The sequence below is a fragment of the Arachis ipaensis genome, chromosome B3 (genome assembly GCF_059453495.1).
Source record: "Arachis ipaensis isolate K30076 ecotype BB chromosome B3, ASM5945349v1, whole genome shotgun sequence".
Classification (NCBI taxonomy): Eukaryota; Viridiplantae; Streptophyta; class Magnoliopsida; order Fabales; family Fabaceae; genus Arachis; species Arachis ipaensis.
The window spans coordinates 103,915,844-103,928,510 of NC_142438.1; the positions used below are offsets into that span (position 1 = coordinate 103,915,844).

At 33.9% G+C, this 12,667-nt stretch overlaps 1 protein-coding gene across 1 annotated transcript; it reads left to right on the forward strand.

The window, feature by feature from the left end:
• The first annotated feature begins 443 nt into the window (after positions 1 to 443).
• LOC107634548 (subtilisin-like protease SBT2.5) lies at positions 444 to 1,321 on the forward strand. Its single transcript, XM_016337993.3, has 3 exons — positions 444 to 583; positions 694 to 841; positions 935 to 1,321. Exons 1-3 carry the CDS (start codon positions 507 to 509, stop codon positions 995 to 997), a joined length of 288 nt encoding a protein of 95 aa, XP_016193479.1. The 5' UTR covers positions 444 to 506; the 3' UTR covers positions 998 to 1,321.
• The last annotated feature ends 11,346 nt before the right edge of the window (positions 1,322 to 12,667 follow it).

Sequence of the window (12,667 nt, forward strand, 5' to 3'; positions counted from 1 at the left end):
AAATCTCTCCATTATATTAATAAGGAAATGACTATGAGTAGCTATCATTCAAATGAAATCAATTTTGTTTGATCTACTAATTAACTCATTAATTCGTTTAGTAAATGTCAATAATTTAAATTTTGTCTTATACATGTAACAACCTATTGATCCACGATAAATTTTTAATTAAAACCTTGAATTGTTGGGGTGAAAAAACTGAAAATACTGTGAAAAATCGGAAAAAAAAAAGCTATCATTCATATGATGAAATTATAAATTCCCTCTATAATTGCATGCATTGAGCTAGTTAATTAGCAAGCGTTACGGAAAAAAGTTACGAATTAACTCTACTCGTGCAAATCGAATTGAAACCAACGTGGGCCTCTTTTTGTTTTTTCTCTATTATTGTTTTGTAGTATATATAGGTAGCGAGTGGTGGTGGAGCAGAAGACACACGCACCATTATATCGTAGATATTTCCCTCCATTCCTTTCAATCACATACACGAGGGATTGTACTTCTGAATGGGGAGCAGAAAAAGCGAGCCATACTTTGTGTTCATGAGCTATGATCCAGAATACGAGAGACTTCGTGCTGATCGGTTTGTTAATAATTAAGTTGTTCATTCTTATATTAATATTATCACTTGTCATTAACTAATTAGTAGTATATATATGGTGTAATGGTGTTGGCTGGTCTATGGGGATGTAGAAGCAAGAGAGGGGCGCACGAGCTTGATTTGTACATAAGCAGAAAGCACGATGAAGTGTTGGCCACCAGCCTTGAGCCTGGAACCTACAGGAAGACTTCTTCTTTGGTCATTGTTGATGGCTTTGCAGTCGAAATCACTGAGGATCAAGTAATATTATCATACCCTCCTCCTCTTTCTCTTTCTCTTTCTTTCTCAATACATATGAATGACCTGCTACCCATTTCTTATTTCTTAAAACAGGCCAATGTGCTCAGATCTGCAAAAGGAGTGAGGGTTGTTGACAAAAACGAACAAGTTCCATAGGAGATGATCGAGAGAAATTAACATATATATGTATATGGAAGGAAGCACTACTTTAGTTCGTTATTCTCTGCTTTCTTGATAGATGAAGTTAGTTATGCGTGATTTGCTATGTAGGCCAGGTGTTATTGAAACCATTAACAAGGTCCTAGATTTCGGTTAGCTATGATATGTGTGTGTAATAATTGCTACGGAAATTTGAGTGTTGCCTATTACAGATTACCGTATTACACTATTACCTATATATCAGTATGAATATTATGTAATGCAGCCTATTTGTTATAGAACACTACTTAAACAAGTCAAGAAAGATATTCTAATCCTAATATTTTACATTATATTGTAGTGACATTGTGATCGTAAACTCTTATTATAACCATATATGCAACGGATCTCACCGTCGAAAAAGGAAAATAAACTCAAATCAGCATGGTGTTCATGTTTCTTAAATGAAAAAAAATATTGAGAGCAACGAAAGTAGTGTAGACCTCAGAATAATTATAGTTAGGTGTGGATTGGCAGCCGTAGAAAATTACTTGACAAAGAGAGAAGTGAGAATTGACATTGACTCCTCCAAAGTAAGCATGAATATGTCACTTAATACAGCAAGGCAAGGATAACAACGGGACCAGACTTGGCTGATTTCATTCAGCTAATAATACACCAAAGCTGGGCCCTGCTCTCAGCTCTGCTTTCCTTTATAATAACAAAAAATAATTAATTAAAATTAGTTAAAATATTTTTTATTTTTTAATATTAAAAATAAGTTAAATAATATATATATTTATATATAAATATATAATTAATTTTTATAATTGATTTTTTTAAGTTCGATGATAAAGTAAATAATTAGGATGAATAAAATAATAAAAAAAGTTGTTATTTCCATGAAAATGTCTTTATATAAAAGTTATATGACAAATCATAAATAATTTAATATATTTGATTAAATATGTTTGATTGAATGATCTAAATCTAACTTCATGTAAGTATTCATCTAAAAAAATAATTTTATAATAATGATAGAAGATAATTGAACATTTTCGATGCATAAAAAATTAGAAATTAAATTGAATCAGAGGATAATTATTACAGCTTTTATCAATTGTCCTATACTCCTATTGGCATTGAGGTGATTTAGGGAAGGAAGTGAATTGGCCAAGTGAGAAGTGAGAAGGGGAAACAGGATTTGCTAGTTTAGGTAATAAATGGGGCAGGGCCTAGACGCCTAGTTGTGTTACTTGCTTCCAGTTTTGAGCAATGGGGTTTCAGAATCAATTTCACATGCTGCCCCCCACAAAATTCATCTTATTCTATCTACACATGCTCCTTCTCTTACAAAAGGCGTCCCTGCTAGCTCCCCCACTTTATGTGTACAGCCAGTCAGCTACACCATCTCTCTCTCTATCCTACAAATTAAAAAGCAACTTCTGCCTGCAAGTCTCCACTGAAGTTTTATCAAGAGTCACATTAGAACATGTGAGAAGTGAGAACACTCATACAAATAATAAAAAGAAAAATTCAATTAGGATTCTCACTTCCAGAGTTCCAGGAAAAAATTTTAACTAACACTTTATTTATTTTTTAAAAATGTTAACTGAACAATATTTTTTTATTTATTTTGTATTTACTCTAATAGTAATTTTCATTTTTTTATACTAAAACTGTGCTGTTGATTCTTAGAATTTTTTCTAATATAAAATAATTCATTTCCTTTTTTTTTAATAGCAAAAATAAAGTACAAGTTCCAGACCACTTCCGTTGACCACTATAGCGCACTCTTCAAATATCATTTCATTTTCTATTGCCATATATATATGTCCTCCTTTTTTAACTTGATATATAAGATGACTTATCAAGTTCTTTAATAATTAAAAATGCTTAAAAAGCAGGTAACAACCTAACCTAGATATATAAAGGAGAAAGTGCTTGAGCAATAAATCAGCTAGGAACTAAAGGAATTTGAGCAACTTAAGACACGTTGAACAAATCCTATCAAGTTCCATACACATTGAATTTATCCTTCTAAATAAACTAAGAAGTAACAAACACTATACTCCCTCCCAAAAAGGCCTCAAACTTGTTTCATGGGAAGCAATTTGGAAGCCCTTGAGGGAGAGAGAGTAATGAATGCTACACGGGATTAAAGCTTTGATGGTGTGAATAATAATGATGGAAAGCTTTGTAAGCTAAGGGATAGTTTATTCACTCCTCATCAAGGGCTTCTTACCATACTTGCACCCAATGAAAAAAAAAAAAAATGAAGAGGTTGGTGCTGGCAATGAGAAGCCCTTGAGGGAGAGTGAGCAAGCAAACCCTTAACTGATTCTTCAGCTTTGTTCTCATTGGCCTGGCATAGAAGCTCCTTTTATACTGCATAAAATAGAATGTTGTTACATTTAATAATGTGGAAGCCATTGACCTTATCTTGTGGGGCCTCCAAATCTTAGCACTTGAGAGGTTTTGATAAATGGTACAGGAGGATCGCTAAATGGTACATACAGGTAATGATCACATACACTCCATAACAAGCCAAGACTTTGGACTCTCACTCTCTCAGTGAATCACGAGCTTACCAATTTACATGAGAAAATCAAATTGTTACTAAAGCACGCACGTGGCAGGCATTAGGAGCGTCGTTTCCAAGGGGCTTCTCCGGTTCTACCTGCTTCTATGATTGGAAATTTTTGAATAGTTAAGAAGATGGATTTGGCTTTTGGCAACCTTCAAAAAACATCTAAATAAGAATAAAGCAGTTATGAGGCATCTAAACGTTATCTTCAATTGCATGAGCTGCCTCTAATCCAAACACGCTGTTTGACATTCCTTTCATGTCTTATCCATAATTTTGTCCCTCTTTTGTTTGCTTTATTTGGCATATCTAAATGTGTGTATTGATTTACTTTTTTATTTATTAAATTCGTATAAAAATAATAAAATAAAATTAATTAAAATAATAAATTATTTATAACCTAGATAAAAGATTTTGAATTTAAGTCTTGAACTAAAAATATTGATTTAATTCTTAATAAATACGTCACATATACATTGAGATTGTATATAAAAAGTAAAATTTCATTTTGTATAAATAATTATGAGGGCAATTTACTCATTTAAAATATTTGGAGAAAAAGTTTACCAGATTATAACTTTTCAAAACACCAGACGCAATTGTAACTTTTCTATTTATATGTAAACCGCGACACTCTAACGCGGATTAGACTTTGCACGTAAACTGCCGCTACACTCTATCGCGGTTTATGTTGATTTGCTGCAAGTACATAAACCGCTACACCCTATAGCGGTTTATGAAGGAATGACGTTCATGAAGAAATCGTGGCACCCTATAGTGGTTTATTCGAAGATGGCCTCATTATAAAAACTGCTTGAGGTTGTAGCGGATTTTATTTGAGTACTTTTGAAAGTGAGATAGAGAGAGAAAGTAGTGAGAAGGTAGAGAGAAAAGGTTGGGTTTAGTTTGAGTTTGTTGGAGTAATCTCTTCGAGTGGAATCATGGCGGATGAAGGGCGCTTGTACCGACCAACGCGTTGTTCATGTTGCCAACGGCATCAATGAAGAGGTAAGTTTTTTTATTTTTATATTTATGTAGTATTCAGGATATAGTAATTAGAAAACAGCATAGTTGTCAGAACTGAACCGGTGATCGAATCGGTTAGGTCACTGGGTCACTGGGTCATTGGTTCAACCGGTGGGTCACTGGTTGAACCGATTGACCCGGTCCTATGTAAATAAAAAATAAAATATAGTCAAAAATTTAAAACTAAAATTTAAAATACATATTTTCACTAACATTTTAAAAATATCTAGCTATTCTAAAACAATATGAAACAGGAACAGTAAGTATTTTGTTAATTTTACTCTATCATAAATATTTTTATTTTTTTATATTAAAATAACTATTATTTTTGAATTTTAATAATTTATTAATTAGTTTATATCTATTATACTATTATATACTATAAGTATTTATTGAAAAATAATATTAATAGATATTATATAATTATAAAAAAATAAATGAGTTTATAACTAAAATTAAAATAAATTAAATAGAAGTAAATTATTTGCCGAAAGATATTTATATATATATATATATAATATATATATATATATATATATATATATATATATATATATTAATTTGCATATATATTGATAACAATCTCAACACGCATTGGTTCTGGCTGGATGATCCTCTGGTCAGTGCATTTATTGAGAGGTGGCGGCGTGAGACCCACACTTTTCATATGCCGTTCGGAGAGTGCACTATCGTGCTCCAGGATGTAGCATATCAGTTGTGGTATATCTCACTTTCAAAAGTACTCAAACGAAATCCGCTACAACCTCAAGCGGTTTTTATAGTGAGGTCATCTTCAAAAAAACCGCTATGGTGTGCCATGATTTTTTCATGAATCTTATTTCTTCATAAATTGCTACAGGGTGTAGCAATTTATATACTTGCAGCAAATCAACATAAATCGCGATAGGGTGTAGCGGTTTACATACAAAATCTAATCCGCGTCAGGATGTCGCGGTTTACATATAAATAAAAAAATTGTGTCTGGTATTTTAAAAAGTTATAATCTGGTAAGCTTTTTTTTTTAAATATTTTAAATGAATAAATTACCCTAATTATGATCTCTCAAAATACGGTTAAAAAGAAAATAAAATTCCTCATATGAATGTTGGAATAAAAGGTTAAAGTTTAAAAAAATAAACATCTTAAAGAGTTAAACTTATTTCTTTAAATGAAAGCTAGAATAATAAATGATGAATTGATTAGATTTGTCGTGCTGAGATCAGATAATCATCTAACAAGTTAAAAATAAACTAAATTAAATGTTCAGGATGTATTAGTGAAAGAATTTTAGATAAGAAAAAAGTTTGGTAACAAAAAATTTTCAGTTATAATTAATTAAATTTTTTTATAATTTATTTTATTTATATAATTTAACAATAGTTTTATTTTTTTATTTCACTCTCTTATCAATCTACTTATCATATTCTTATCAGTTCTACTTATTAATGATATTAATTATAATATCATATTCTTTATTATTAGCCATTCTTGTAATCAATACTTAATATTTCGTTTTATAATTTGATTTTTATATTTAAGAATAAAATAAAGACTAATAATAAAAAATTTAATAACTAAAAATATCTGTTTTTTGACATCATTTTCATATAGTTTTTAACATGTTTTGTTTAGTTTTTATTAAGTTTTCATAGGTTTTAGTGTTAAATTCATATTTTTGGATTCTACTATGAGTTTGTATATTTTTGTACAATTTTATGTATTTTCTGGCTGAAATTGAGGAGCTGGAGCAAAAGTCTGATTCAGAGACAGAGAAAGCACTGTAGATGCTGTCCGGATCTGACCTCCTTGCACTCGGAAGAGATTTTCTAGAGCTACAGAAGTCCAAATGGAGCGTTCTCAAAGGCTATGAAAAGCTAACTTTCAGAGCTTTCTAGCAATTAATAGTCCATACTTTGATTCAAATTAGAAGGCCCAAAACTGGCGTCCAACGCCAGCCTCCTTCCCCTTCCAGGCGTCCAGCGCCCACAAGGAAGAGACCAGCGTCCAAACGCCCAAAGAGGACCCCCTAACCAGCGTTCAACGCCCTAGAGGCCTCCTAGCACATGGATCTCATCAAAGCTCAGCCCAAACACTCACTAAGTGGGCCCCAGAAGTGGATTTTAACACTAAAAGACTATTTTACCCTTTCTTATGTAATCCTTAGTCATTAGTTTAGTATTTAAAGGATTAGATCTATACTATTCGAACATCATCTAACATCTTCAGCCACTTTTACACCATATTTTCATTTTACCTTTGTATTTCCTATCAGTATGAGTTTCTAAACCTCATAGGTTGAGGGGAGGAGCCCTGCTGACTACAAGAAAACCGGCAGATAGCGGCGATTTTTTCCAACTGCTGCTAAATAGAGTCTGCCATCGGTTCTTATGGCGGATTTGGAGGGGGCTACCAAATGATCTCATTTTGCAGCAGTTTTACTGTCACCGCCGCAAAATGTCGAGCAGGTGAATACTTAGATACTCGTTTTACAACGGTTCTTGTGGCGGATTTGGAGGAGGCTACCATATGATCTCATTTTGCAGTGGTTTTTCTTTAACCGCCGCAAAATATCGAGTTGGTGAATACTTAGATACTCGTTTCGTAGCGGTTTTCTACTAACCGCTGCGATATTATTTTTAACTTGAATTTTTTTTGTTTAAACATTGCCTTGTTAAAACTATTCTAGTCCTCGCTATTTTTTTTTACTGAAAAACATGTTTCAAACACTACAACTTAATGCATTAAATAAATTTTCAATTTTGTGTTACATAAAAAATAATTTATTAATTAAAAAATATTTATAAATGAATAACAAAAAAAAATTACGAATCAGGTTTTCTTTTGTACTATCAGCGCATTTTGAGTTTGTATTCAAGCATAAATGGTAACAAAAAAATCAAGTGAACGTTCGAATTCATAAAGTCAAAACAAAGTTCAATAGAGCATAAAAATCAGAATTACTAAAGTAGACAAACAAGTATTGAGTCATAATTTCTCATCAACATCGTATTGACCTGGCCAGAAATACTCTGTCAAAAATCTACTGCAGTCACGTGATAACAGATCTGATAAGTCATCTCCAAACCATGGCAACTTGTTCAGACCGAAACCCCTTTTTGCAGCATGTACGCCATCTTTTCTATGTTGGGTGCTTAAAGTTTCATTGTCTTCTTTTGGAACCTTATTGATCTCAACATTCCTGGAGATGTCATATCCACCGGAGGAGATAGCATCTAAATCATCTTCTAAATCAATGTCTGCTCCATCTAGAGTGTCATCAACTATTTCGCCTGAATATTCAGCTAACACTAAATATACGAACATGCAACCAACAACATAAATCTACTTAAAAGAAAATGATAACTTCCAGGTCATTACCTAGTTATTAAGAAAAAAAATTGCGGAATTATGGGAAGATGACTTTCAAAATTAACAAATACAAAATTAACTATTACCATCTCCTTCGTTGGTAGTTTGGACATATTTCTTGGAAAGAAGCTCTCTAATAGCACGTTCTATATACTTTAATTCCTCTTTTGAAGTAATCTCCAACTTAACAACATGCGAGTTATTAAAGCACGTCTGCATCATAATAAAATGTATATTTGATGGTCTTTTTTGTAAAGCATATTGTGTCTCTGTGATTCACTATCTATGCTAGAAATTTATTTCTAACCTTTAACTCAGCAAGTATGTCTTCAGAGGTCCTACCAACTACAAATGTCACAAAAACATACCCAAATTTCTCCTCATACATTGATCCCCATTCATGAAGTTCCTACAAATTTTAGCATGAACGTAACAACTATCATTGGTTAAATGTTGTAAGCATATATCAACTTAAAATACTTATTACTCAAATAATGTTTAACTCAAGTTTTTAAGGGTATGGCTAATGAACAGACCTGCACAGTAGCTTCGTTCGCCATTTTCAAGTATTCATTAGAATAAGATCATCCTGATATAGCCTCCAACCAAGACCTAACATTCAACTTACGGGACCATATGTTTCTGACAACCGTAATTGCATGTTCCAATGAAGAGAATGGAGAGGTCATAGCCATTTCGTTAGCGAATGATGTGCCTGCACAGCATGATGAGAAATCCTCCATTTTCATTTTTCATGTTATAACACCATTTTATGTTAACTATATTGGTCAACGATAACAATATTGTAATTCAACGCAATTTATTCGATATCACAATTTTCTTTATTGGAGATTAAGAACAACAACAATGATGATGACAACAACAAAGCCTTAAAAACTAACTTTTGGTAGCAAAATCGTTGGAAGAAATGAGGAACTGGTGGTATTCATGAAAATTAACAAGAAATGAAAACTTAATTCAAATATGAAAATACAGATAGTAATGTAACCAGCAAACTGCGTACATCATAAACACTATTAAACTTATTAAACACACACAGATACTTTATAAATGATGTACATGCTTTCCATATTTTCACTATGCCACATCATCGATGTTATCAGAAACATCTTCTATTGAGTCTTCTATATCACCATCCCTTGTCAACTGTAAATCACTAATGTCACCTGCTGCTGACATATTCAACCCGAGCTGTGGAGAAAAAGTAGCTTCAAATTCTTCATTCTCTCCACCCATGTCATACAAGTCTCGTGGTTTTACATGAACCACTACACTCCATTCTTGATCTACTTCATCACGTACATAGTACACGAGATGAGCTTCTGATGCCAATATGTACGGTTCATCCTCTTTTCGATTACTGGTGTGAATTGGACGAGTGAAATTAACGCTGGTAAGGCCTAGATGGTCTTGTTTGATGCCTTTACTCGTAGTTGTATAAGCCCAAATACATCTGAACAAAACCACTGTGAAATGGCAGTCGTAGTTTAATTCGATTATGTCCACAATTTTTCCATAATATGGAACACTACCAACAGCCACTTTATTGTCACGCATGCTTGCATAACTTCTTGTATTGGATGAGACATAAACTCTACTATTTTGGGTTTTTAGCCCGTCTTCCTTTGTGATAGTTCTAAATTTGTACCCATTGATGTTGTACGCCCCAAAACGTCTTGCTTGAAGCATGGGACCACATGCCAGTAACTTCATTTCTTTCGAATGTATAGTACTGTCTATTGGAACCTGGCACCATAAATTAGAGTTTGTTCGTATAAAACATTGGAATTCGTAATTTATAATTCTATGGCACAAATAAGTTGTTGAGGTTAAATTTCTATGAATCTCATGCTTGAACCAGCGAGAAAATTCTGCATGCATAACACAGTCTATCTTAGATTGCGACCTTGTTTGATGCCGTAATTTTCGCTTCGTTTCTACCTTTAATGTACTTTACGAGATAACAAGAAATTAGTCCAACGACTGAAGGTTTTAAATAGGTTATAATCTTGCTTAATGATTACATGTGCATACTTACTCAATAAGTAGAACGACGGCCTCGCAATTGACTAGCACATAGCGATGTGCCTGATCTCTTTCCATCGGGGTCAGTCCAAAATGTGAAACAGCCCCTGGAGCTTTTCCAATTTCTGGAAACATAGTTTTTCCTGTATTGTTTTTAGTATCAACAGGTTGACCATCAACTCGGGCTGGTCGGTTGATTCTAGTCTCAATATTATCCAAATATCTAGAGCAGAATGTCAAAATCTCCTCGGATAAATAGTCCTCCGCAATTGAGCCTTCTGCTTGTGCCTTGTTACGCACGTATTGCTTCAATTGTCCTAAGTACCTTTTATATAAATATGACATAACGCTTAGTATATACGTAATGAGACAAAATAAATGTATTAAAGGCGTTTAGTAGCAAGCTAACCTTTCTATTGGATACATCCACTGATAATGTACCGGGCCACCAAGTTTTCGTTCATCAACGAGATGCACCGTAAGGTGAACCATGACAGTAAAGAAGGATGGAGGAAAAATCATTTCCATCTGACATAGAGTTTGCACAACATGATTCTGAAGGCCACCAAGCTGAATAGGGTTTACATCTTTCCCACAGAGTTCTCGAAAAAATGAAGACAGATTCGCAATCACAGTCGACACCAGACTCGGCAATGCATTCTTCACCAAAATCTGAAGTAATTGTTCCATTAGAATATGGTAGTCGTGACTTTTCAACCCATACAACTTGCGCTGTCGAATGTCAACACAATGAGCAATATTGCTCGAGTAACCATCTGGGAAGAACACGTTTTGTAGAGTCTTCAGGAATATATCCTTCTGTGGATTCGACATTGTGAAGATTGCTGAACGATATTTACCACCTTCGTCCGGCCATAATTCAGGCCTTATGCCCATGCTTTGTAAATCTTTGCGAGCTTTAAGATTGTTTTTTTATTTGACGCTATCGTTTAAGATAGTGAAGACCATATTGTCACAAATATTTTTCTCTATATGCATCACGTCAAGGTTATGACGCAACATGTGATCCTTCTAGTACGGGAGTTCAAAGAACACACTCCTCTTTTTCCAATACGAGTCATCTTGATCTGCATTGTTACCAATGCGTCTTCTTTTGGCAGTCAAAGTTGAGTTCTTCCTAAATGATACTTGCATGTTACACTGCTGCCTTAAGACATCTGTCCCAGAATACTTCTTCAATGGATCACTGCTTTCAGCTTGTCCGTCAAATCTACTCCGGTCTAGTCTATATTTATGGCCGTGAGTCAAGAAGCAGAGATGGCCCATGTAACACCATTTTCGACTGAATGTTAGTCGCTGAGCCTTAGCGTCCACGTTACACGTGGGACATGCTAACCCACTGTACGTATTCCACCCAGATAAATTTTCCAACCCTGAAAAATTGCTAATAGTCCACATTAGCGCCGCACACATCTTGAAAGTGGTCCCTTTATTTGCATCATAAGTTTCAACGCCATCCTAGAGTTGATTCAACTCATCCACCAAGAGCTCCAAATAAACATCTATGTCATTACCCGGCATTCTGTGATGTAGAATGGATGTGGAGTTAAAGTTAATGGTTACAATGACGGTGTGAAAGTACTGATGTCAAGATCTTTATCATCTTTATTGTGTTATCTTATGCTCTGAACTACTTGTAGCGAGTCTTTCACTATGAGGACGATGGAAGAGGGAGAATAAAACGGGAAATTGTACAAAGAATAGGAAGATCTTAGAGGAATGCAAGAAATCATTTGTTCTATAAGGTTTATGACAAAGAACTGACTTTTGAGGAAAACCTCAAGCGTAAGCCAACAGGAATATATGCAAATCACTAGAAAAGTTTTATTGAATATCGGTTGAAGGAGGACACACAGGTAACAAATATTGAGTTGGTATTTCATTGTATTTGATTTTAAATTGTCATAAATTACTATTAAATATGCTGAATTTATTGTGATAGTGGAAAAACTACTACCCAAAAGTTTTTCACCTAATCCTTTTTTGTGTTTCCTGAAGTTGTACATGGCTGACTTATAGACCATTAACAATGTAGTAATTTATCCCGATAACATTTATGTTTGTCGTGTTGTTCATAGGAGAAGTGTAGAAAAAATGCCATTAATTGTTCAAAGCAACTGTACACACATACCAGAGGTTCTGAAACAATGGCAAGAAAGAGACACGAAGAAGTAATTAATTTAAATTCAATTCCATAATTTTTACTTGTTTTTGGTAATATAGTGGTTTCTGCTATATGATTGTGTCTTGATGATTGTTATAGGAGCAACGACATAGAAGGCCTATTGGTAGAGGAGAGATATGGGCCATGAGTCATAAAAAAAGAATGGTTCGTATATGAATGAAGATGCGCGTGTTGTTGGGGTAAATCATGTTCTTTACTTTTTCAAATTTCTTTTTGCAATTAATACCATTGAATTTAAATTAGTGTAAATCCGGATCTCACATGTCTGCAGGAAGCAATTGAACATATTGAGAGCCAAGACCCCTCCAGCAAGGAATTTTCACAGAATGATTCCCTTGCATAAGTGCTTGGAAAGGAGCACCCAAGAAGAGTTCGTGGACTCGGTTTCAGTCCATGTCTTTCTCAGTATTTTCGTAACATTCCACAGCAGTTTGACTACAGTGTGCAAATTGAG